Here is a 26,854-nt window from a genome sequence, read left to right as displayed (position 1 = left end):
ACGTTTGAGAGGAGGGCGGGGTGTCGTTCCCTTTCGCTGATGCAAGAGCCTAGCGCGGTGCTGTGAGAGGTATCGGTAGGAGCTACGCTGACTCCGGGGTGTGAAGCCGACCGGTCTGACTTTTCATCACTGCCGAACCCACTCGAACCACAGCCATGTCCGGGGACGAGGTGAGAGCCTGAGCCTGGAGTTAGGGCTAAGGACTGAGGCAGGAAGCCGAACCCACACCAGTGTGGGAAGCCGGGCCTGCGGCCTAGCACTCGCCGGCCGCCATGTGGAGCAGCCCGGCCTAGGCGTCCCGGAGTTGTGGAGAGGGCGAGGACTCTGGCTCCTCAGACTTGGTCTTACCCAGCTCTCCTCAGGGCGGCGGCGGCGGCGTCGAGGCCGGTCTGCTACCGTGATCGGCGTTTCGGAATGGAAAACACGTTGAGTCGTCCTCTGAAACGGTTTGAATGCCTAGTTCGGTTTGCCTGATTAAACAAAATTAGAGCCGGTGGCCCCGGATTCCTTTCTAAACATTACCGCCTCAGTTCTCGTGGCTGGGGGCTCAGGGTGCCCTGAGAAGTCCCCCTCGGTTCCGGTGTAGCACCGAGGTTAAAACTTTGTAGGCTGGCTTTTCCGGGCGGATATCTCGCTCCCGTTTCCCGCTCGAGGCTTTATTTCTTAAGACAGGAATCTCAAGAGCCAGAAGAAAGGGTATTTTAGTCTCAAAAAGTGACCATCCTTCGAGCAAAGTTTTCGGGCCCGAGTCCCTAAGTTTCTTTTAACAGGCGACGAGGTGAGCAGGAAGGTCCGTCTGCGAAGCTGACTGGGTTTGGATCTCAGTAGAATTTTTCAGGTCCGGTCCCCCGTTTTGTTTCTTTTTATCTTTTTGGGTTTTGCCTTTCCAGATTTATCCTAGTTCTCATAAAATTAAGTGGTTTAAAGGAAAGAATGGTCTTGTCGCAGACATTGCTTGACATTGGACCCAGAAGCATCTTCCCTAGCCCCAAGAAAGTACTTTATGAAGAACTTGTGACTTACGTGACGTATAGGCCTAGGAGAGGGGGTAAGAGGAATAGTTGAAGACTCTGTGCAGAGTTGGCTTTTGAGTGGGCTCTAGAAATGATCAGAATTTTCTCCAGACGTTTATGGTCAAGAAAGGGAAAAGTGTGCACAGAAAGTGAAGTATTCACTTTGGTTGAAGTAGATGCTGTCTAGTTAATGGAGGACTTCGGAAACTGCATTGAGGAATTAGAGATTTGTAACATGGGAACTAATTCCTAGTTTAAGTTGAAGTCCACGGCTCTGTAAAGTAAGATCCTGTTTGTGCCTTCATCTAAATGACTTGGAGGCCCTTGCAAACTCACTAAAATCTGAAAGAGAAAGATGTCCCTTGCTTTTAGACATTGCTTTTAGCTACTTTATTATGTGTTTGAAAAGTTCAGAGAGACGGTGTTTAACCCTTGTTTTATTTCTAGTCATGTTCTAAACTAAATAACTACATACCGACTGCTGTGCTGTCTGTCACATCTGTGGAACAGCGCTTATGGGTAGTAAGAGATAATAGGTAATACCTGTAGTACCCAAACTCCATAACTTAGAGTTAACCTCTGTATTGCTGTATTGTTCTGTCTGTGGCTTCTGTGGTAAAGTATGGTGTAGTAAGAAGTAATAGATAACACCTGTAGTGATGGGGGACATTGAAAGATTGTGTTTCAGTTATGACATAGTTTGTCATATGACATATGACGTCTTTTGGTAAGAATTTGTTTCTGGAAGATGAACAGGATTTTGTCAGGCAGAGATGGTGGAACTAGCATTCAGATCAGCACAGTTTCTTGAGAGCCTAAAGTGTGTGCCTTGGCCCTTAGACCTGTCAGTACAACTTCATTTTATGAATGGAAAATGAAGGCCCATGTTGGTTAGGCCATGTTTAAATTGAATGGGGACTAGAATCTTAGCCTTTGCCTTTGCTCTCAGGTGGAATTTACTAGTAGACGGAGCTATGAAAATGGGTTATGGTTTTGATTTACCTAGTGCTGTTGACTAGGGAAGTGTTACCAGGTAAAGCCCTTATGAATACTAACTTAGATGAAAACTAAGAGCCTGTACTTGGAAGTGACTTGTAAACTTCAAGGGACATTCCAGAATGGGTTATTCTGACTGGTAGGCAGACTAGCTAGTAAGCCTATTTTAAAAAGTAGTTGTTCTTAAAATGATTTATTGACATAAAGTACACATTCCTTTTTAAGCCTGATAATTAAACCCCAAACTCACTAGAACCTTTTAACCTAGTAAAACCATTACCTTTAAGGAATATCATAGGAATGTGGCTGCACCTTGGTAAGGAAGGAAAGGTCCCCTAATGTGCAGGCATTCAGAAATGTTTAGACTATTTTGAAGTTTTATTGTTTTGAGAAATGTCACTGCGTACTCAGGCTGGTCCAAATTTGCCATCAAGTTAAGTAAGATTTTCCCCCTCAAAAGTATGTTAGTATCTTAGACTTTCTTATTCTCGAGTCCTATCCACAAGATGCTAGCACAGTGGGTTTTTGACAAATCCTGTAAGATATTTTCAAAAAGAAACTTTAAAAACTTAAAAATATGGCTAGACCACACCTTTAATCCCCAAACTGAGGCCTACATAGAAACAGGTAGATCTCTTTGAACTTGAGGACAACATAGCGAAACAACCCCCAACACACATACACAGTAAAAAGACTGAGGAGGGCTTATTCTTAGTGTACTAATAAGCACAAGACCCCAGCCTCCAGTATCACCAAAACTTAAAAAAAAAAAACAAAAAAACAAAACTTAAATGGTTTAAATTGTTTAAACTTAAATTTTTTATTTTATTTTATTTTTTTTTTTTTGAGACAGGCTTTCTCTGTGTAGTCCTGGCTGTCCTGGAACTCACTTTGTAGATGAGACTGGCCTTGAACTCAGAGATTCACCTGCCTCTGCCTTCCAAGTACTGGGATTGAAGGTGTGTGCCCCCAGAAGGAGGGCTTTTTTAAAAAATTATTTTTCATGTGCATTGATACATTGGCATTTTGCTTACATATATGTCTGTCTGTGAGGGTGTTGGATTCCCTGAGCGGTTTTGAACTGCCTTGTGGGTGTTGGGAATTTAACCTGGGTCCTCTGCCGTAGCTCTGAGTGCTGGGGACTGAACCCAGGGCCTTGAGCTTCCTAGGCAAGCGCTCTACCACTGAGCTAAATCCCCAACCCCCAAGTGTGATCTTGTGATTTGGGGAATTCTACTTTGGGTGCTGACTTAGGATTTCTGGTTTCTGTATATAACCATTTTTCAGGGTTGTGTGAACAAAATTAAGTATTAATATATTAAACATGTATTAAGTATTCGGGGAACACAATTACAATATGTGTTATTTTGGCATAAGGTTTCTGCATGTTTACTACTAGCCTTTTCTAGGTTGCAGTCTTATATACTATAGACATAAATTAGAATTATCTTGAGGGATGGAAAGGTAATTGTGACCCTATCATCTGATCATTTTAGGCTCTCTCCCATCTTTGATTTGTCTTGATAAGGAGTAATGGTGAAAAAGGTAGTTGAGCTTGGTGTAATAGTGTGTCCCTATAATCCCAGCACTTGGCTTGGGAGTTCAAGACCAGCCTCTTATACATAAGACTATCTCAAACAACAAAAGCAAACTCAGAAAAAGCCACTAGTAGATCAGGGAAACTTAGACTTGAAAAAAATGAGTGGATTGTGAGCTCTGCCAGAATCAAAGTTTCAATGCCTGGAATTTTGTTTGCCCTTGTGCCAAGCCTTCCTACTTCAAGAACACAGATGAGCTGTGTGGTAAGTCAGCACCGGATTTGCTTTTGGTAATGGTGCTATATGAAAATTAATATAATACCTTGCACAGACTTGTCTGCTATGAGGATTTACCTATTGCAAACTATAGCTTGCTTTCAGTCTTGCAATGGACATAAAGGAATTACAGTTAGTTATTAGGATCAGTTTGGGGAATTTCTTAAAACCAGTTTTGTTATGTCTGGAAAATTAAATCACTCCTTAGTGTAGGAATTTTCAATGACAGGGTCAGTGTTAGTTATCACTGTAATCAGAGATTCTCCCAGTAACTTTGTCATAGTTGGTTTCAGTATTCCATTGTACAGATGAAGCCTAGGATAACCCACATGTGAGGTAGAGTCAGGATTGGACTCAAAGTACTTATGCTCCAGTGTGCTTTTGATCACTACACAATGACCAAAATAATAAGCTTAAGCATAATAGGAAGAATACTTTGACTTTGAATCCAGTGCTGTTTGACTAAAGGTTTTGCTTTCTTCACATTCTATACACACACACACACGCATGCACACACACACATAGTGTGCCCTATATGTTCAGATTATTTCTAGGGATCAATATAAACAGTCTACAGGTTAGAAAATAATTTTTCACTTGTTCTCCAATAGATTTAAATGAAAGTGGCCTGTGAACACTTCACATTCCATAACAAAAAACAGTAAAGGATTCATTAGGGGAAAAAATTTTTTTTTTTTTAAGATTTATTTTATTGATTATATAGCCGTTTCCAGACTCACCAGAAGAGGGCATCAGACCCTGTTATAGGTGGTTGTGAGCCACCATGTGGTTGCTGAGATTTTGAACTCAGGATCTTTGGAAGAGCAGTCAGTGCTCTTAACCACTGAGCCATCTCTCCAGCCCAGAAATATTTCTTATAGTAAGGGTTGCTGATAGGTTTCCTTAAAAGTTGTTGGTTGATGTGAACTTCAGCATAAATTTTTAATTTTATTTTAGATTTTTTTTACTGTTTGATAGTTTCATACATGCATATAATATACCTTGATTTTATATTTACCTCTAACTTCTCTAAACTCTCCAAACACTCCAAACAGATGAAAATTTTAAAAACCAAGTCTTAGGTCATCTGCTGTTACCATCTGTCAACCTTAAATATAATGTTTATCTTCTGCTTAGACATCGTTGATCCTCACCCATAAATGAAGAATGCAGCATAGGTTGTTGCTAAAGTCATTTTAATAAATTTCACTATTTGTTCAGGTCTAGATTTGCTCATGAAAATAAAAATAATATTGCAGCTTATGATTGCTTACTAATTAAAAGGCGTTTGTGAGGTTCTCCCCATGTTTAGTAATGTAAAGGAAGTTAGATGGACTTTCTGCAAATTCTGCTTTGTGTTTTTGTTGTGCGTATGTGCCTTTCTTTATGTGCTTGTATGTGAAAGAAGGCACGCAGATAAGCACATGATGGGGAGCAAGTCTGAGACATCTCCCCAGCCCCTCTTTGGTATTTTAAAGTCCTGCTCTTTTAAGAATACGCTTTAGAGAATAAAGGATATTTGGGATGTGAGCTTCATTAGGAATTATCACTTGGTGTTTTTAAATTAAAACAGATGATTTTTGATCCTACTATGAGCAAAAAGAAAAAGAAGAAGAAGAAGCCTTTTATGTTAGATGAAGAAGGTGATGCCCAGACAGAAGAAACCCAGCCCTCAGAGACAAAAGAAATGGAGCCAGAACCAGCTGAAGAGAAAGATGTGGAAGCCGATGAAGAGGACAGTAGGAAAAAAGGTGCGTAGTCGTGGACGTCACAGTTGTGGACGTCACAGTTGTGGACGTCTTAGTTCCTCCACTGGTTTGGTAGAGCTGGAGCCAGAGATTGAAGGATAGAAGGTTGGATGGGACAGGGAAGTAGACAAAGGGAAGAGATAGATAGAGTTGGATAGTCTTGGAGGTTGTGTCAGGAAGTGCTCTCTGACATTACATGATCTGATTATTGAGTTTCTCTTACTATGAGTTTCAGCTCCTAACCAGATTCTTGTAGAAAGCTGGCTTGTCAGTTTCTTCAGAACCATCACTTGATGGGTGTGGGAGAACTACCACAGGAGCACTTGATACAGGCACTGGCACAACTCAACCTGGTGCTCGCCTGCCTTTTGTCAGTTGTTAATAACTGGAAACCGTTAATCTATTTTTAGATGCTTCTGATGACTTAGATGACTTGAACTTCTTTAATCAAAAGAAAAAGAAGAAAAAGACAAAAAAGATATTTGATATTGATGAAGCTGAAGAAGCTATAAAGGTAGTATTGTTTTCTTATTGAAGGTAAAATTGTGATTCTGGTAAAGTTGCCAATAGCTATTTTCCTCCTTTCTTGGTAGCTTTGCTTTTGTTGTTTAGCACCTAGTCACTACTATTAAGGTAGTTTTCTTAAGAATGTATCTGACTACATGGTATAAAAGATACATAGTCGAAAGGATTTAGGTCTTATATATTGTATCATTACAGTGGAGTCAGATAATGGCCACTGCCTTTAACCATACCAAAGTTGTTTGGCCATCTTGGTTAAGGTGTCTCTGTAGCTGAGAAATCTTGAATAAATATTACAGATATTACTATAGCTTCCTGTTAAACTTTCAGTAGCAGCAAAAAAACCATCCCCCAGTGTGGTAGTTGGTAGCTGATGGCAGTAACTCAGGGAACGCTAGACTGCTCTGGCTAGTTCTGTGGAGAGTGTTCTGATACGGTCATGTAGATGGTTATTGTTGTCTTGGATTGATTTCCAGTATAGATATCTGAACATTACTTTAGAAAAAAATAGATAGGTAAATGGGGGGCATGGGTGGATGGATGAACAGAGTAGCTGAAAGACTATTCTTCCTTGTCTGAGAGCTACCATTTTAAACATGGGGCTAAGGAGATCACTCAGTGACTAAAAGTGTGTCTTTTGGGCAATCAGGTCTCCAAGGCTGATGTAAAAGCCTGCCTGGCAACACGCGCCTGTAACCCTGACATTAGGCAGGATAAACAGGTAGATTCCCAGACTCACTGATAAGGCAAACAGGCAATGAAAATAACATGGAGAACTGATTGAGGAAAATACTCAGAAGTCAACCTCAGTCCTTTACCCACAAACAGGCAAATATATACTGCTTCACATATACACCGCACATAGACCCTTTGCAGAAGTCACTCTTAACAAAGCTCACACATTTATAAAATGAGCATATAGTAGTTTTGTGTATATGTGTCTTGTATATAGTCAGGAGTTCCACTTATTCCATCTATTTAAATTTACCTGCTTTAATCTGTGAAATTAGTCATTATCAGCAATCATTCAAGATGTAGACACACAATATTATTATGATCATGTTTGTAATGTGCTTGGGTTAGGGAGCAGGATAAGCTGATGAGAACTAGAAGCCAAGGAACTTAGGCAGGGTCTCTGTTCTTTTGTGGGGTTTATGAGTCCTCTTTAGGATTTAGTGTGCCTTCATAGTCAAGCCTACAGCAAGTAACCTTGGAGTCAGGCTGTGTATTGTCTACCCAGTCATCACGTGACCCTGGTTCCCCAGGAATTCTGTCTTTCCTTCTTTCATGGTGTCATCTATTTAAACTGACACCCAGAGACTTCTTCATAATTTGCTGCGAAGCTGATGTAATATAATAAATGTAGTAAAAACAATTTGGTCTTTACCTCTGGTTCCCCATGTTCAACTCCTGAAAACTTTGTAAGGCTTCAAAGACTCATGTTTTGCTCTTGAGAGATCTGGTATCCAGATAGTTCCTCAGGATGGTTAGTCAGTAGGAGGATCAAGCTATAATTAGTGTTTAGAACGTCTTGCTACCTCTGAGAATGGACAGTGTAGAAATTGAGTTCTGTCACCCCTAAGTGATGGAGAGTTTCCAGATTGATAACCTCAGAGAAGTGCTGATAGGGTAGCATGTTTATATACTGGGCTGTTCTCGACTCTTCTTCAGCTCCCTGCTCCCCATAGCCTGTCCTATGCATTGTTTCCATTTGGCTGATCCTAGTTAATCTTACAAAGAGCTGATGAGAAGTAAAATACTTCAGCAAATTATGGACGGAAGGTCTTTACATTGCTTAACAAAAGTGTTAGTGACACTAGTGTCTGAAATAAGAGCCCTAAACTATGAAGTCAAGTTTTTAAGCATGGGATATCTGAAGAATTACTCCAGGAAGTTAGTATTACATTACAAATGAATAAGATGGTACCTAATTTATATTAGGGCGTTGGAGAATTGTGCAAAAAATAACCATGTTTTTGGTGTCAGTAGGAAATCCCTTCTGTTGACCCTATTTAAACTTGAAGGGGATGGAGAGGAGTTGAGGAAGGTTTCAGCATGAACAAGTATACCTACAAATGCAATAATGAGTAATGAAGCAAGAAGGTTTGCTGAGGTATACTTGACTTACCACTTAATTCATCCATTGAAAGTAAATGGGTTTAGCATATTCAGAGTTCTATAACTCATCAGTTCAGAACACTAACATCCTCATGAAAAAAAAAGCCCACAATCATTGTCACTCTCCAGTTCTTCCCACTAAATGCCAACCTCAGGCCTCAGCTACTGCTAAATCTGACTCTGTAGATTTGCCTATTCAGAACATTTAATATGAATAAAATACAGCATGGGGCAAGTGGAGAAACTTAAGTACTCTTGAATCCTGTTCCTGCTGAATATGGCCAGTTAGTCAAAAGATTGAGTGCTAGAGTTTCTCCAGTGATTGAGGTAGTACCTAGTGTAGGACACGTAACAACAGTATCCTAAAACTGTAACAAAAAGAAGAGCTGAAGAAGGGAAACCTAAAATTTATCCTGAGGAATTTACAGTTTAAATATTTGACAAAGAGTCTGAGGAAATTTGGCCTACCTGAGAGAGACATTTCTCATCTATAATTTTAGATATGTGAATATGTGAAAAATAATTCTAAAGTGATACTTGTTTGTCATTAAAAATAGTTCTAGTATCAAAATGCTGAGACATTTCAATCTCTTAGGATGTTAAGATTGAAAGCGATGCTCAAGAGCCAGCCGAGCCAGAGGACGACCTTGACATTATGCTTGGCAATAAGAAGAAGAAAAAGAAGAATGTGAAATTCCCAGATGAAGACGAAATACTAGAAAAAGATGAAGGTAATGTTGGGAATTCAGCACTTTAATTGTAGTTTTAAGGAAAGTATTCCACTATCTATCCTGTCTTGGTGAGTCCAAAGTCCTGTACCTAAATTATTTTTTTACAATAACTTGCATTACCAACCTGAAAATATCTTAGATTTTAAAACATTTTCTTAAGTCCTAAACAATTTAAACTTAATTATGAAACTTTAACTATCTAGTCTTTAACACCATCAGAGACCTGAGGAAACAGGACATGCAAGTAACTTCCAAAGCTGTAGAAATGCAAGAGGTTCTAGTTACCTGGACAGCCACCCAAGCATTGTGTCATGCGAGCATCATCTTTGGCCTTCTGGCCTAGCATGTCTGACAGACTTTTTCATGAAGCAGGAATTATGAAGGACTGCTTACTTTGTCTTGGCAAAATTCAGCAGTCGGCTTCCCTATGTCCAGTTTGAACATACTTACTGTCAGCAGTTGAGGTAAGGGCAGTTTTTGCCCAGGGGCTAGCTTGCCACATTAGAACAAACCCCAGATGAAGTAGAATGGCAGTGCTGGCAGGAGCAGATGTCTTCATTGTCATGAAAAGCCTTATGTTACTAAAAGACCCTTAAATGCCGTAGTCTGTAGATCTCTGAGGTTTTTGAAGACCACCTGTTTATAGTACATCTGAATCGGCAAACATTGCTTGTTTCTAGCTATTCCTAACTGTTCAACCTAGGAAAATATTTCTGTAATTAACTAGTATCTAACATGACCATAAGTTTAGTTGACTATTAACTTGCATTTCTTAATTATTCTAAACAATTTGTAATAGCAGCTTTCAAGGACTGTAACTTTATATTGCTTTTTGAAATGAATTGCATAGATGCAATACTTGGTATAAGGGTTGAAATGTTTCTACAGGATTTTGTAGCAAAGATAACCTTAGAAGTGTAGCAGTATATAAAATTCTTACCAGTGTAAAAATATTTGGCTCTTTAGTTTAAAAGAATCAATAATCTACTGTTTTATCACTCCTTTATCCCATTTTTTCTTTTTACCCTTCTCCCCCCTTCCTCTAAATTAAATAGAGAAAGCGGAAAGAAAAAGAAATCCTCAAATCTAACCTCTGCTTTGTTTCCTCTCTGACCAAGACTATTTACTACTTGTAACCAAACCTCCTTAAATGACAGCAGACATCTGTCATCCATCAAATTACCAAAACCATCCACCCAAGTTTTGGGGAATATGGTATTCTCTTAAGATTGCTTCCTGCTGTCTGGAGGCAATGGCATCTTTTGGGTGCCCATAGAAAAATTAGGATATCAAGTCCTAGGAAAGCTAGATGTGATATTGTCATCTAGTATCTGTGTGGTGGGAAAATGCAGGGTGGGCTAGCTAGCCGTTTAGAAGTTTTTCTGGATGCAGATTTTTGAGGAAACAGCATGTGAGGTAGAATCATCTAAGCTACTTGTCTTTGGTGTTTTGTCCTTTTGCTCTGCAAAATTGTCAGAGGTAGTATACATTTCTGCATTAACACACGTATGGAATGTGCCGTGTGCACAATTCAGCTAAAGATGAGTCTTTGCTCTTTGTTCATAACAGAAAAAAGGCATCAAACTTACAAGTGTGTTTGGACTGTATATCCAAATTTTAATATAAATTTCAACCATGCTGTTTGAAAGGATGCTGATAAGTCTTAAGAACGCTGTAGCCAACAAGATTTATTGGCCATGCAGAAAGAGACACTTTCATGTCTCAGCCTGTCTCAGAGCTGTTCCCATGGAAAGGGATCAGCATTCATGTTACCTTTTTGTTGTTTTCTTCCTTCAAGGGTGCAACCTAGATTTTCAGGAGGTCTCCCTGGTCAAATCTAATTTTTATTAATTTTGATAGAATCCATAGTTTTTTCCTGTTGAAACTGACAAAACTTTTTTTTTTTTTTTCTGACAAAACTTTTTTTTTTTTTTTTTTTTTTTGGTTCTTTTTTTGAGCTGGGGACCAAACCCAGGGCCTTTGCGCCTAGGCAAGCCTACCACTGAGCTAAATCCCCAACCCGACAAAAAACTTCTTAAGGCAACATATTTCCTACCTTCCATTCTGAAGGTAAGACATCCTTAAAACAAGTAGACTGATTTATTTCAGCAGTTTCTTTTCTATAATCCAATGTCTCTTAGTAGCTGATTTTGCTTAGCATTTAAAAAATGTAAGGTTAATAAAGCATTATATCCTCCATCTCTGAGTGTCTTTGGTAGCCCTTTCTGAGTACACTTGGATTTTTCTACAATTGCTTGTCTATGGGATGATGTGTATACCTGTACTGTGCTTTATATTATAATAGGCAAAAAAATTGCTTCATTTTAATGAGTGTATAATTACAGAATCAGCCTTTTCAGGACTAAAAGCAGTTGCCTATTAAAATCCTGAATATATGTTTATAGTATGGCAAACATAATTTAATTTTTATTTTCCAACCTCTGTAAAATGAAACACATTCATTTGCCAAATTTCATTTCTTTGGTACCTTTGCTGTTAATATGCTTTTACTTATGAAATTCTGAAGCTTCCAGCACATTTCCTAATAGCTGATCAGTTACATCATTACCTTGTACCAGACGGCCTGGTAGACCCATACGAGGTCTGATATGTATTATATATAATGGATGACTTCTATTTCTAATTACTTGTAGTTGAATAAACAATAGAGTTAATTTTGAATTATTCTGAATAAGCTCAGTGGTTTCTATATGAAAAAGAACTCTTTCTGAATATTAAGAGTCAGTAACTATATAAGAGATTTTGGAAAAATCTAATAATACCATAAGGATGGCATATAGCTTTGATTTTTGAACTAAATCATAATGGATTTTGAATTATTTTATATTTTCTGACTTATAATCTGCCTTTCCTAGTTTATTAGCATCAGTATAGAATGTAGGGGATCCAGAAATTGTTGTCCCTTTAATTATACAAGGGAGAATTGAATTATTCTTATAAAGTCACTGGCTTTTGGGCTACTTGTTAATCTCTCCCAAAAAATTACTGTAAGCTTTTTGTCAATATTCATTTTCTGCCCATAATGAGGGAATTTCAGCATTAGTTTTCTCTCTGCTTAAATATTCCTGTGGGGAGAATGAGTAGCAGGAATTTTTCTTTTTTTTCTTTTTCTTTTTTTTTTTTTTGGTTCTTCTTTTCGGAGCTGGGGACCGAACCCAGGGCCTTGCGCTTCCTAGGCAAGCGCTCTACCACTGAGCTAAATCCCCAACCCCAGGAATTTCTTTTCTACCAGAGCCAATTCTCTTTCAGCCTCAGCTGATAATTTTCTTGAACTATTTAAGTCCTTATTACCTTGTAAGGTTTGAGATAAATTACTTAGCTCTTGAGTAGTTAATCCAATTGTGGGCCTTACCCAATTAATTTCTCCCAACAATTTTTTTTAAAATCATTAGTTCTTAATTGGTCTCTCCTGATTTGTACTTTCTGTGGTCAAATTTTTTTGTAGATCTGTCTTATATCCTAGATAATTAGTAGAGTCTCCTTCTTGTATTTTTTTTTTTTTTAGGAACAATTTGTAGTCTCCAGCAAGGCAAAATTCTCTTTACTTCATCAAACATTTTTTTCCTAAGGTGTATCTGCATTTTTGTCAGCCAGTAAGATAGCATCCATATAATGGTAAATTGTATATTGTGTATTATGAATAATTTCTAATAGCTCTTGTACAAAATACCGACTGTACAACATTCCTTATACTAAGACCCTCTAGTGGTATCTTAACAGCTTGAGAGTGATTATAAGTGGGTATTAAGAAAGCAAACCTTTCTCTGTCATGCTCATGCAAAGAGATTTTGGAAAAGCAATCTTTTAAGGCAGTCTATAGTAGGCTGTGCCTTAGTAACAAGGAAAGCAATGGGATTCCAGGATGTAAAGAGCCGGTTGGCTGAAAGATTTCTTTTTAATGACAAACACAGGAGCGTTCTAAGGGCTGGTAGACTCCTCTGGGTGCTGAGCCTCCAAGTTGCTCTTGGCTGGCTGCTCTAGTGCCTATAATTTTCCTTTTGTTATAAACACTGCTCTACCCACTTTAGTCAGTTTGCCACAGTAGCAGGGCAGCTGGTGATGTGTCAGCAGTGGCTCCCCCATATGTATAACGAGTCAGTCTCTGCTGTATCCTGCTTAATGGACAGCCTGGGCAGTCTATAAATAACAGTTACAATATTTTTATTGGGACCTTCTCTTTTATAGCCTGTCTCTAATGTTGGAGGGATGCTAATCTGCTTCCCACTGTTATAATAGATCTCTTTCCCATAGATTTATGGCTATGTTATACCTTATTTTTTGTTTTTCACCTAGTCTATGCATTTAATGCATTTTAGACTTTTTTTTTTAACCTGAGATAGTGTCCCCATTCCTAGGAGCTATGCAGATACCCTTTGAAATGGACAATCTAGATTCCAGGAATCTTGTGATATTATAGTTATATTTGCTCCTGTCTCCACTAACACTTTGATCTCAGTTCCATCCACATGTAGTTTAAACTTTGGTTTTTTTCATTATTTATAGTAGTTTGGCACAATATTTGATTTTTGTTATTTTTAGAATCTCTAGTTTTGTCTATAGAAGTTACTTTATCTCTCTTAAATGTTTTTTTAAGTTTTGAGCAGCTCTGTCATGTCAGGTTTTGATTTTTCTAGTTGTTTTTTCAGAATAGTCTTTTCTTGGTGGACCAGAAACTAATGGCTCTTTTTGTGGGGGGCGCAGTCAGGCATTGATGGAGTCCTTAATTTTCGGGTATTACAGAATTGCCTCAAATCTCCTTGGATGACCTACATTCATGAGCCTTATGACTGTTCCTTCCACACCTACATTTCACAGGAAACTTTATCCCCCAAGTATAGTATAATAAATATTATTTATAAAAATAATTCTGATTCAGATAGGAAAAATATTGTGAGTTTTAAATGTTTAAAATTTTTAGTATTTATATGCTATCGTGGTGCTTTTTTGTTTTGTTTTGTTTTTTTGTTTTTTTGTTTTGAGACTTTTTTAACATAGTTAAACAGAGATGGGTTTTTATAGATACAAAAGTTTCTCAAGGGTTTGAAAACAGATTCTTCTTTAAGTACTCAATGCCTTATTTCGTCTTGTGTTTGCCAATGGCTATCTCATTAAAGGTCTTTGCATGAAGCTGTCATATTCCTGTCCGTACTTGAAATTACTGCATCTGTCACTGAAGAGAAGAGCAGTATCTGAATGTCGTTCTCTAGACCTTTGTCTCACTCCCAAAGACCCACTGTCCATCCTTTTTGTTTTTTAATTCTGTAGCTTTAGAAGATGAAGACAGCAAAAAAGATGATGGCATTTCATTCAGTAACCAAACTGGGCCTGCTTGGGCAGGCTCAGAAAGAGACTACACATATGAGGAGGTGAGACCATTTTTTTATTTTTTATTTTTTTGAGAAGAGGATTAGAGCTATTCATGTAAGAACGGGAAAGCAGGGTATAAATCCCCTACATTGGAAGAGCCACTGGAATAGAGAATAGTGATAAAACAGTCCAGTAGGCCACGCAGCCAGTGCATGTGACAGTTCCTGAGACTCAAAGTGTAGCTGTCATGATAGCTGAGGATATGGAGCCCTCTGAATTAGTTGGGCTTTGGTGACAAGTGGCCAATTTATGGTCAGGGTAGTCTTTCCCATAAAATCAGTAGAATGAGCTGGGGCTTATCTAAGCATCTGTAAAGACCCAGATCTTGGTTAATAATGGGTTTCTGCCCTCAAAAATGTGTACATTTAATAAAAGTAAATCAGCTTCATTAAAGAAAAGTGTCTCAAATAAACTTCATATTCTTGTTATTACTAAACTTAAATTCCACCCTTTTCAAGTTGCTGAACCGAGTGTTCAACATCATGAGAGAAAAGAATCCAGATATGGTTGCTGGTGAGAAGAGGAAATTTGTTATGAAACCTCCACAGGTCGTCCGAGTAGGAACCAAGAAAACTTCTTTTGTCAATTTTACAGATATCTGTAAACTGTAAGTTGTAGCAGGAGAACCTTCATTCCAAGTACCAGATGTATTTGTGGATGTTTTTCTGTGCAAATGTAGGTCATACGTAGATTGAGGGAAGTCACAGTTCATGTCTGTCCTCAGAGCTCATTTTATCACATCCAGAGATGAGACAAGCAAGTCGGTGCTGCCTGATGAGTAGGCCCTAGGGGCTGCAGAGATGGCTCAGTGGCAGTGTGGTGCATAGGAAGGCAGAGCAGCCATAATCACGATGGTTGAAGATGGGATAGGTCCTAACCACAGAGTCAGGAGTGAAGAGACTAGATACACTTCTCAAGCAAGAGTTGGGAACCTTACGGTGGGCCTGCTAAATAAACATGCACTCTGAGGAAGTAGCAGAATTTAAACTTCTTTCTTAGTTATCAGGTCCCAGTGGGTCAGGTTTTTAGTTCTTAGTCTCCATTATATCATGTGCTGGGGTCACTCCCAGGTCACTGCCTGGGCACACTTTTCTTAATACTTGCTCAGCTGTGCCCTTTCTGGCAAGTTTTCTCCATTCACTTTATCCTACTATTTGTTTTCCAATTTCATAAGTCATACTTGTTACACATTTTCATTACTTTAGCATTATTCAAAATATTTTACTTTTATGCTGATGACAGCAACGGCGTATGTTTACTACAAATTAGAAAAGAGAGAGAAAATTAAGTTATGTAAATTTACTCTTAGGTAGATATTCAAATCTTAATTATGATTTTAGGGTTTTTTTCAGCTTCCATGCTTTTAGGTATTTACTTGTTAGGTGTATTTACAGATAGTATGTGATACAGCATATGCCTTTTGGTGGTTTTTAGTATTTTTAATGGGTATGGGTGTTCTGTGTGCATGTATGTCTGTGTACCTGTGCCTGGTAGTGAGGCCAGAGGAGAGAGCGGGTCTATCCCCTGGAACTGGAGTTACAGATAACTGAACTGCGTGCCTTATGAGTGCTGGCAATCAAAGCTGGTTCATCCACTGGAAGAGCAGCCAGTGTGCTTAACTACTAGGCAGGCTGTTCAGCCTGTTTGGTTTTGGCACAGGCACCCACTACCCCAGGCTGGCTTTAAAATAAATGTTGATCATCCTGCTTCAGCCTCCTGGGACTGGGATGTAGCCAGCACTCACAGCTCCTTGTCTCTGCGTAAGCTGTGGACTGGCGTATTGTGGTAACTGAGTAATCACAGTGAAATGACAAACAGCATGGGTGTTTGCTTGTTTATTAGGATTTCCATGAAAGATTTTTAAGTATTTGACTTTTTCTTTAGATTACATCGTCAACCCAAACATCTCCTTGCATTTTTATTGGCAGAATTGGGTACAAGGTAAGAAACTGCAAAAGAGACTTACTATTCGACACTTCAGAAGAACCGTTTGTGTACTTTGAACTTGCTGGGGGAAAGCCATCTTGGGTGCCAGAGGCATTTTCAGGCCGGATGGGAAAGGGGAGAGTTTGGTGCCTTAGGGATGGAGAATGGAGCTGACAGTGACTCATCTGAGCAGGCCTTTGGTGTTGGAATTCGTACCACAGGCACTGCTGTGTTTAGTCACTGTTTGGGTCTTTTTATAGGAAATAAGTAGATAAGCTCCATTCTTGTAGGGCCAGCTTCCCCCACCCACCCCCCCCCACCCCACCCCACCCGGTAACTGGTGAAAGGTCATTGATGAAGCAGGGCTGACAAGGTGATGAGTGCCGGCCATAGGAGAGACCACTTAAGATCAGGGTCTGAGCAGGGCCGTGGTGGCACAGCTTTAATCCCAGTCAGGTAGCTGAGTTCAAGACCAGTCTGTTCTTGAGAGTGAGTTCCAGGACAGCCCAGGCTACAGAGAAATCCTGTTTTGGAAAACCAAAAATAAATAAAATAGGGTCTGAGTTAACCAGCATTCCCCATTTGTGGAGGTCTCCCATTGTAGATACTGAGCTACTCACTCAGGGAAGGTGGGAACTCCTGGAGCCACACACTTTTTACCAGTGTTCTCTTTAAATAATGTAGATTTGGGTTGCAACAATGGCATCTACCATTGATCGCCTGATAGTGCAAGGCATGGGCCAAGTTCTGCTTGTGTAGATACCATTTCATACAGTTCTGTGAGGCAGGACATAGCGCTTTTGGTTGTTGGACAGCCAGCCAGTTTGGTAGGATGTTGTAGGTCACACGGTTAGCAGCACAGTCAGACTGCAAGCTCTCTGTGTGTCACCTTTACATAAGATGATTACAATGTTCTGTGCTCTGTGCATTCTCTACTGAGGATGGAGATAGGAGAGTCTCGGCTTCTATTCATTGACTACTGTTTATAGTAAATATAAATAAGAAAAGAAGGAGAGGCAGCTGTTTTTCTGCTTCTCAGAGTAAGCTGCACTCCATAGAGGTGGGACATATTCTAAAAAGTTGTGACTAGTGAGCTTTCTGGTTGATCAGTGGCTTAAATATTTGACTTGTTGGGAAAATTCCTTTTTTTTTTTTTTTTTTTTTTTTTTTTTGTTTTGTTTTTTCTTAGAGTGAAACCTCTTTTCTTTTTTAAATGATTTATTTATAAGTACACTGTAGCTGTCTTCAGACACACCAGAAGAGGGCATCAGATCCCATTGCAGATGATTGTGAGTCACCATGAGGTTGCTGGGAATTGAACTCAGGACCTCTGGAAGAGCAGTCAGTGCTCTTAACCATTGAGCCATCTCTCCAGCCCTGTTTTGTTTTTTCTTTTTGATAGTGAAAAATACCCTACATTGGAATTAGGGTATCAAGGGTTACAATTCATGGTATGTGATTTTTCCCTTGAGGAAAATCACATTTCTAAAGAGGTTTGCTTTTATGTTACAATAGAAACAAATAGTAAATTTAATTCTGCTAGACTTAATTATATTTTATTTTCTGGTTTATTGTTTTTTAACAAGCAATAGTATCTAACAAGGAACTTTACTTTCTCAAGTGTTTACTGCTTCTAATCATTAAGTATCATTGACAACTTGAGCACTGGATTTCAGTTGTACATTTTTTTTGGTTAATAGCTTTCTTGACATACAGCTCACAATTTTAGTATGACTATATCATATATTACTGAATCAAACTGTAGTATTTTGACTTTTTTAATTTATTTTGTGATAGGGTCTTACTATGTTGCACCAGCTGGTCCTGAAGTAGGTGCTCATATTGATCTCTTGGCCTAAGTTACCTGATAACCGGGATTACTGGTTCATACCACTGTATGTGGCTTAGATTATTTATATATTGATGTTTTCAGAGACAGTCTCAATGTGTGCCCCAGGCTTGCCTTGAACCCATGGTGGCCCTCCTGTTTCTGCCTCTCACATGTTGGGAGTACCACCATGCTTGATTTCAAAATTTAAAAACACCGTAGAGCCTTTTTCTGTTTATACCTCCCTCAGATTTGCAGTTATGCATCAGTAAAAGTTTTTTTTCTTTGTTGGTTGAATAAGCAATCAAACCCAATTAAGGAATCTGTTTTGGACATATAAAGTCAGCTATAAATCAGTCCAGTTGTTTCTAGAGATAGCTGAAGTTGGATTAAACGTTAAGAAATATGAGTAAGAAGCGCAAGGCCCTGGGTTCGGTCCTCAGCTCCAAAAACAAACAAACAAACAAACAAAAAAAGAAATATGAGTAAGTCATTAAATTAAAAAGTACTTTGAAGATCCCAGCAGTAGTGGTGCATACCTTTAACCTGAACTCGGGAGGTAGAGGTAGGTGGATCTTGAGTTTGAGGCCAGCCTTGTCTACAGAGAGAGTTCCTGGACAGCCAGACTACATAAAGAAGTCCTGTCTCAAAAAGAAAAAGAAAAAAATAACTTGATAGCTGGAGAGAGAGGAGTCTGCAGTATAGAGCAGAAACTGCTCTTATAAAGGACTTGAGTTAGGTTTCTGACACTCGTGTTGAGAGGCTTACAACCACCTGTAATTCCAGTCCCAGGTGATCTAACACCTCTGGCTTGTATAGGAACCAGCACTCATATGCAGGTACCCCTAAACAAACACATATATCATACATACATACATACATACACACATACATACATAATTAAGAATAAATGTTTGCTGAAGATAAACTTTCTAAAAAAATTTTTGAGGCTAAGTACAGTGGTGTATATACCTGAAATGTTAGCACCTGAAAGGCTGAGGCAGGAGGACACATAAGTTCCTGTCTATAAAAAAGAAAGAAAAGAAAACATCAACTCTAGAAATTATCTTATGCTACTGAATGTATTTTTCTCAAGCATGAAGGTGCTCGCTCAGGAAAGCAAGCAAAAATAATGGGGGTGTTTTGTTTTCTTTCATAGTGGTTCTATAGATGGTAATAACCAACTTGTAATCAAAGGAAGATTCCAACAGAAACAGATAGAAAACGTCTTGAGAAGATATATCAGTAAGTGTATAATTTAGTTTTATCATTTTAAAATGTTCTCTTTAACCTGTAGTCTTTTGAGGAGAGCCATTTGTAATGAACATGGGAAAGCGAGCCTTAAAAAGATGGGAAATGGGGCAGGGCATGGTGGCATATCCCTTTATACCTTTAGTCCCAGCACTTGAGACTAGAAGCAGGCACATCTCTGAGTCTGAGGCCAGCCCGGTATACATAGTGAGGTCTGGGACAGCCAGGGCTACACGAAGACCCTGGTTTTATCTGTCTGTCTGTCTTTCTGTCTGTTTAAAGGAAGATAGGAAATGATGACAGGGAGCACAAAGCTTGAGTTCACGCAACCTCTGCTGGCTGATTAAGACCAAGTCAGAGAAACATGCCTCTTACTATGGCTTGGCCTGTCTCAGCCCCACTTTGTTACACAATCATTTAAAAATTGCCTATCTTGCCTGTTCTCACGTAAGGCAAAAGTGGATCATCCGTAGATGGATCCAACAATAAGCATCTGGCAAACTTCTCTTTTACTTGAGCATCTGAAGTCCTTTTCAACCTGTTTGTGTTACTGAAGGCATTATCCAAGACAGCTAATGTTTTCTTACTCTAGAGCAGGTATGCTTAGCTAGGGCTCCCCATCTGGATGTGTCTAGCAGATAATGTTGTGTTGCTTTTCTTGCAGAGGAATACGTCACTTGTCACACATGCCGGTCACCGGACACAATCCTACAAAAGGACACCCGACTCTATTTCTTACAGTGTGAAACTTGTCATTCTCGATGCTCTGTGGCCAGTATCAAAACTGGCTTCCAGGCTGTCACAGGCAAGCGAGCACAGCTCCGTGCCAAAGCTAACTAATTTGCTAATCACCATTGATTTTTTCAAAATGTGGTGGAGATTTGGCTGGACAGGTTACCATCAGAGTGGATGTACCATTGAGTTAAAAACAAGATAGAAACTGCCAAGTTCTTTGGCGAGTGATTGTTCTGAAATCCTTGCAAGATACCGGTATTCAAGCTGTTGATATACTCGTTGCCTACTTTAACAACTGTCAGAGAAACGTGATGGAGTAAGGAGGTGCTTTTTAAAATCGTTCATAGACTTCTGTAAAATGCAAGATAAATTAAAGTTATTATAACAGTAATTCTTTCAATTTGATCTGTCCTTTGGTTTTCTTTTCTACAATAAACTGCTCGTTAAATTTAGCTAAAAACAAAGTAACAAACTTGATTCCTGGGGTCTGGAAAGTTGTCTTCAGAAACTCAAAATTGGCAGATACTGGAGCTGGGCAACCATTTTCCTTTTCAGCATCTCTTGAAGATACATGACTAGAATAGATGGGACTTCCCCTGGGAGTGGTTGGAACATAAGGTATGGGACAGTGGCCTGTTTTTAGTGTCTAGAAAATGACTGGAGGTTTTCTTTGCTTTTGTGAGGATTGTCGCCACTATTTTCCAGCCAATTCCTCATTCTCTCATGTGACAACAGTGGAAACTGCCAGGTGCTACATTCCTCCTCTTTGTGATTTTCTGTTTGGCTAGCTTTGAGGAAACATGTAGTATAGAGAATTCTTGGGGAAGTTTCTCCAACCTGTGTTCTAGGTCAGTAAAAGTTCCTTCCTCCTCTGAAATGCTTTTCTGTACTAAACTAACTTGATGTGACCTAGAAATCAAGAGATACTGCTGCGTGTGTGATCTTGTTACATCTAGCTCCACAAGGTCTTTCTCTCCACCGGTCCACAGGAAGGTCAGTCTTGTGGGTCTGTGCTGTAATCTGCCTTACTTGCACCCATCAGGATAAGGACATACACGGTGCTCCTCAACTTTTCTGCCACCAGACTGTTAACCTTGCTAAATGGCCTGAGAACAGTCACTTACTCTGCTGTCTTGACTATGCTGTTTTTAATCACTGTGACTTGAATTTTCAAGTATGGGCCAAATGTGGCCAAGTAAATTGGCTGTGAAGGAACTTGGTGGTAGAAGGAACTTTACCTCAACCAGGTAGGTCAAGAGATGGGCAATATACTGGTTGACCTGCCAACCACCACTCACTGCCATGTGAATATAACCGTTTGACTGCAATTTCCATTTTTTTTTTTTTTTTGGTACCTCTGCCCATAACCCCCAATGTTGGCAATTTTTGCGTGAATAAAGCAAGGATCAGTGCCTCTTGTGTAACTAGTGCTCCATTGCTTTTGTGTGTATGTTCTGTTCATTTCTCTTGGTGGGACCACTCGGTATGTGCTACTGACTTCCATTAACTCACATCTGCCTGCAATTCCTGTTCCCAATGCCCTCTTTTGTCCTCAGGAATTGCATGCATGTGATCTATAAACATACAGGCAGATAAAACACTCATACACACAAAACCCTGAAAACCTTTTAAATCTAATGTGGAAAGAGGCCTAGGCATGCCATGCTTAGCCTGTGACCAGCAAGCCAGTCAAGGCTGTAAATGTGGTACAACAGAATTAGAAACTTATTTTTAAAACATGACATTTTGTGTTTTGTGCAACTCAATCACATGGAGTTTACAGATAACCCTTTTGTTGGAATGTCAAATGGAACTTGCCTGAAACCTAAGGCAGTGGGGTCAATGGGCTAGAGCCGGTACTACCATGGAGAAATCAGGATGTGGAGAACGCTGACTTGGCAATAAATAGGGTAGGGGATGATGTTGATCCTCCGGATGGGGATTCATGAAGAAAATTGACAACTGGAGTTGGATAGGGTAGGGTTTGACTTAGGTCATTAAAGACAGACATCTCAGTGCAGCTGCCACAGAACAGAGAATGCCATACGTTAGGTTCCAGAAAAGGATAGAGAGATGCAGGCATTAAAGGGGATTAAAGCAAAGAACACTGGAAATGTGCAAAGGCCCAAGAGACAGAAAAAAATGAGGAACAGTATTTTCAGTCATGTAGGGCAAGTTCTCTGAAAGCTAGGGCTACACAGAGCTTGGAACAAGCTGAGTATCTGGATACTATCAACTTAAGGTTGTCTACATATGGGGATGGATGATGGCTCAGCACTGGCTGTTCCAGAGAACTCATGATTGGTTCCCAGCACTTACATGGTAGCTCAAAACCATCTGTAACTCTACTTTTGGGGGACCCAACACCCTCTGTGGGCACTAGGCATTCACATAAAATTTAAAAATAGATTTAAATATCACTGGGTTTTGCAGCTAAAATATTTGCATTTTGTCATTCAGACTTAAAGAAAATTTTTGAAGTTTTTGGAAATATGTGAGTGTTCTTATTTTCATGGAGTTATAGTTAAGATTGTACTTAAAAGCTCAGTTAAAAATATGTTCCTTCTTTAATAGTTTAAAATTAGAAATAACTCTGGGGTTTCCATGAAGAATATTCAGAGAATGCCTGGTTTAAAGAGTTTTTGGCTGTAAACAGTGAGTAAAAGCTGTATTAATATTAGCCTAGAGGGGCTACAATCTTAATCTCAGGCAAATTCTGATGTTTGCCTTGTTCTGGAGTGCTTGATGTCTGTCATCAAAACCTATATAAAACTTTAGCAGTGGTAATTGTTTAAAATGGTGCTACAGCTGGTCTCTTAGAAGGTTAGCACTCTAATTTAACCCTGCCTCCCAGGTTGGGTGTAGATCAAACCTAGAGCATTTGTACTTGCTAGGTGGATGCTGTCCGACACCCTCATCCTGACCCACATTCCTGGGATCCTGGAGGGCAGAACTATCTGAGTAAGGAAAACGTGTGCAGGTTAATACTTTTACTGGGTATTGCAGCAACTCGATTATCAAACTTAATGGACTACCTATGGCCTTTTGATCTGCTTAATTTAGAAGGTCTGCTCTAGGGGACCCTGGCTAAGAAACATCATTCCAAATTCTTAGTACTATTCTCCTGGTAACCAGCCTTCTGCACTGTACCCTCTCAGGTTCTAAATGTCTATAGTCATCTACAAAACTTTGTCTGTCTTTAGCTCGTGGACAGACTGTGAAACACATTTAAGGGCACTGTAAATTGACGACTTATTAAACGCCAGCATGCCCAAAATGGCAGTGATGGAGGACAACAAATGGCCTGGGTTTACCAAAGAGGAAAAGCCCTTTTGACTCTACAGGAATATTTGTATTTTATGGGGGAAGGGGTCTAAATAGAATGAAAACTAAAGCGTACTAAGATAGGTAGCAACAACAACAAAGCCCACCATACTAGAAAGTGACATCAAGCTCCAAGAAGCTGAAGAGAAGACAATTTCTAATAAAAAAATTCATCATCCTAAGACAGCAGAGAAAGTGGTGAGTTCTTAGTCTGGTTTTGGCTCAAGCGGTTCAACTAAAGCTGAGCAAAGATGAGGCTGTGACCAGCTGCTGGGTGACAGCTCAACAACCTTACTGTGTCTTATTTATTGTTGGTCTTATTTACTGAAACAGAATCTCTTATATGGTAGGCTGGCCTCCAACTTGCTATATAACCAAGATGGCCTTGAACTTTGGATTCTCCTGCCTCTACTAACCAATGCTGGGATTAGTTTCATGCTACTTTGAGTAGCTTCAAAAAAAAAAAAAAAAAAAAAAATCCCTGTACATACCATTTTGGAAGAAATAGAGCTATTTCTTGCTTCAAGCTATCTAGATTCTAGAGTTGCATAGAGGCTCTAAAAATGGTTGATACGTTCATGGGCTGTTGTGCTGGGATGACAGGCATCTGCCATCACACCACCTATCCAACCTCAGTCAGTTTAACCCAGGAATACTGGTGCAGACGGATCAGTGCTGGACCGGGAGTGTTCCCTCAAGAACAGTAGTTGGTGAAGAATAGAAGTGTTCAATATAACAGCTTTCTGGTGAGCAGGAGCCAGGACACCACTGAGAAAAACCACAGGCTGCTGTTGGCTACTTCTGTCAACTTGAGTCATTTAGGAAACAAAACCTTAATTGTGAAAAAAATCCCAGATTGGCCTGTGCTGCATTTTCCTGATTGATGATTGATGAGGGAGAATCCAGCCCAATGTGAACACTAAGAAAGCAGGCTGAGCAAGCCATGAGGAGCAAACCTTTAAGCAGCACTCCTCCATGGCTTCCAGATTCTTGCCCTGACTTCCCTTAGTTATAAGACTGTTTCCTGGAAGAAGATAAAATTATCCTGTCCTCCCCAAGAGTGTTTTATCATAGAAATTTTACATGCAGTGGGAAGGCTCTGTGGGTAAAGTGTTTCCTGGGCAAGCCTGGCGTAAAGGTGGGAAGAGCAAACTCTCTCCACAGAGCTGTCCTTTGACCTCACGGATGGTATAGCACACACATGCCTACCACCTAATACCATATGCACACAACAATAAATGTAAACAAAACTAGCCAACCAAATAAACAAGCAAACCATTCATCTCAGAGCGTATTTGGATCCAATCTCTTTATTGTCAGCCCTCCCTACCCCCCGTGCCGCCCTTCCCAACCCCCTTTACTTTCAAACCTATAGAAAAACCCCAAGCCTGGGAATGTCCTGGGAAAAAAAGAACAGAGTGCTTCTGCCCCTTGGCCCAGGCAGTGCAGACAGGAAGAGTGCGTGGGATAAGGGTAGGCCAGTAACTCCACTTGCAAAGGATGTAGCACTCACTGGCTGGGATGCAATGGGGAGAGAAGTTACTGCTGCCAGCCTTCCTCTGGTACTCTCTATAGACTGGCATCCAGAGATGGGTGCCTGGCTTGAGGCCTGAGACAGTGATGCCCTTCTGCTGATGGCCAATGCTCCTGTTAAAAAAACAAGAAACAAAGGCTGAAACTGCCCAATTTTCTGACCATATATTATTAATCAACCGTGGGAAAGGCTTACAACTCCTGCCCTGAGCCTCTATCTCCCCATCGAAGCCTCAATACTACATAACATGATGTATAATAATGTATAATAAACAGCTTTTTGTGTAAAACTTAATTAAGCTCCAAAAGGAAAGACTTGCATGAGGAATTTTCAAAACTTATCTGGAAGCTCTTACTGATAGAGATCCAATATTACAAATGCATGATCTATTGAGACACCTCTCCAGTTACTATCTTGGAATTTCATGGGATATACTGATATTTCATCCTATTCTTCAACATCTGCATTTCCACTTCTGTTATATACACATAATCCTAATCTTGCAGAGTAGAAGGAAATCAGATAAACTGCTCCTGTCATACAGGTTTGCTTAGCATCTCTTCCCCATAACAGGATCAAGTTGAACCCCTAACTCTAGCCCAAGAGATATTAACTAGTCACCCCCTCTGAAGATGAATGGCCTCTTCCCCCTCCTCTGCAGGGCTAGTCTACAGAATTTGTCCTGAAGACTCACAATGCTGTGCTCAAATACAGGCTGTCTACATACCCCCTGCAGGCGGAATGTGTCTCCCTCAGTAATACAGACTAAGCTGCACAACACTTCTTCCACCAGCCCCAGCCTGCAGTTTTCCTCTATATTCCCAAGGGAACCCTTTCTAGGTGGCCCTGACATGCACAGGCACAGGAGCAAGGCTGCATGTTAGGACTTCAGTCTTGGCACAGTGTGGGCCTCTAAGCTCACGTCAGGAAAGAAGTTGCAGCCTCTACGTCACTGTTTTCCTGTTCTCCTAGCACCTGTTCCCCATACCTGCTTACTGCAAGGCCCCATCTTCTGCATCTGTGTCCTGGCTGTGCTCCTGAGAGAGAGGAGACAAACAAATCACCCACTGCAGGTTCCAGGTTCTGTCCTGAGCCATCTGTTCAGGAAGGTCCTGTGGCTCAGAGCACTACCTGGAGGACAGTTACAAAGTTAGTCCAATAAAGGGAATCAGTCAATAAAACTGTCTTAGAATCCTGGGGTCATCTGAACATCCTACAGGAGAAGGGGAGACACCTGTCATGGGATGGGATCTGCCTGTGTAAGAGGAACACAGCTGTGTGCGTTACAGTAAGCTCAAAGTCATGGGGTCTCGGGCTTCCCAACTTTGGGGTATTATTTAGTCTTCTTTAGAGCTTTCACAGAATAAGATGAATTGCTAGGCTAGGTGTTTTTTTTATTTGTTTTTGGCTTTTGTTTTTAAATAGTGGAAAACAGTTTATTTAGGACATGGAAAGGGGAGTTGAGAAGGGGAGGGGAGAGAAAGAAGGGGGTCAGGGTGAGGGTTGAGGGTTGGGGGCTGGACAGAGCTAGACTAGGTTTTAAAGAAGAAAAGAGGAACAAGCTGGGCATAAGTAGTATTTACACCTATCCCAGCTAAAGCCAGTCCCCATCCTGGAGCCCAGCCATGATTAAAAGGAAGCTCCAGACCCAGTGAAGTCTCAGATTCACTATAGGCTTTGCTTTTTACTTGCTGTACGGTCCTGAGCAAGGTACCTGGTAGCTCTGGGCTTCAGCCTCTTCAGGGTAAATTAAACATGGCCATTCTAATCTAATGAGTGGTTCAGGACTGTTGTTAAGGTTAAATTACAAAGTGTAATTAATATTCAGCTCAGTGTTCCCTATAAAAGCAGCAAATGCACTGTAGCACATATCTTGACTGATGGAAAAAAACAGATCTTTCCCCTCAATTTAGGCCCCCTGTCATG

At 40.0% G+C, this 26,854-nt stretch overlaps 2 protein-coding genes across 4 annotated transcripts in view; one reads left to right on the top strand and one right to left on the bottom strand.

Annotated features, from left to right (window-relative positions):
• Positions 1-21,494, top strand: Eif2s2 (eukaryotic translation initiation factor 2 subunit beta). The gene is made up of 9 exons (XM_032904511.1): positions 1-170; positions 5,397-5,574; positions 5,982-6,085; positions 8,807-8,942; positions 14,229-14,329; positions 14,789-14,937; positions 16,215-16,271; positions 19,244-19,329; positions 20,000-21,494. Exons 1-9 carry the CDS (start codon positions 156-158, stop codon positions 20,173-20,175), a joined length of 1,002 nt encoding a protein of 333 aa, XP_032760402.1. The 5' UTR covers positions 1-155; the 3' UTR covers positions 20,176-21,494.
• Positions 21,495-24,678: 3,184 nt separating this feature from the next.
• Positions 24,679-26,854, bottom strand: part of Raly (RALY heterogeneous nuclear ribonucleoprotein) — a 70,012-nt gene continuing 67,836 nt past the window's right edge. For all 3 annotated transcript variants that reach the window (XM_032904509.1, XM_032904508.1, XM_032904510.1), the window contains 2 exons: positions 25,917-25,965; positions 24,679-25,041 (listed from right to left, as the gene is read on the bottom strand). In XM_032904509.1, coding sequence (XP_032760400.1) covers positions 25,921-25,965 — 45 coding nt within the window. In that variant the 3' untranslated portion in view covers positions 24,679-25,041; positions 25,917-25,920. The remainder of the gene's footprint in view (positions 25,042-25,916; positions 25,966-26,854) is intronic.

This window comes from Rattus rattus, chromosome 5 (assembly GCF_011064425.1).
Source record: "Rattus rattus isolate New Zealand chromosome 5, Rrattus_CSIRO_v1, whole genome shotgun sequence".
Lineage (NCBI taxonomy): Eukaryota > Metazoa > Chordata > Mammalia > Rodentia > Muridae > Rattus > Rattus rattus.
This window is presented reverse-complemented; position numbering and strand designations above follow the sequence as displayed.

Excerpts from the sequence above, each read along its gene's own strand:
- Eif2s2 (XM_032904511.1), top strand. Across the intron at positions 6,086-8,806 it reads AAGCTGAAGAAGCTATAAAG|GATGTTAAGATTGAAAGCGA; the intron begins GTAGTATTGTTT and ends TCAATCTCTTAG. Across the intron at positions 14,938-16,214 it reads TTTACAGATATCTGTAAACT|ATTACATCGTCAACCCAAAC; the intron begins GTAAGTTGTAGC and ends CTTTTTCTTTAG.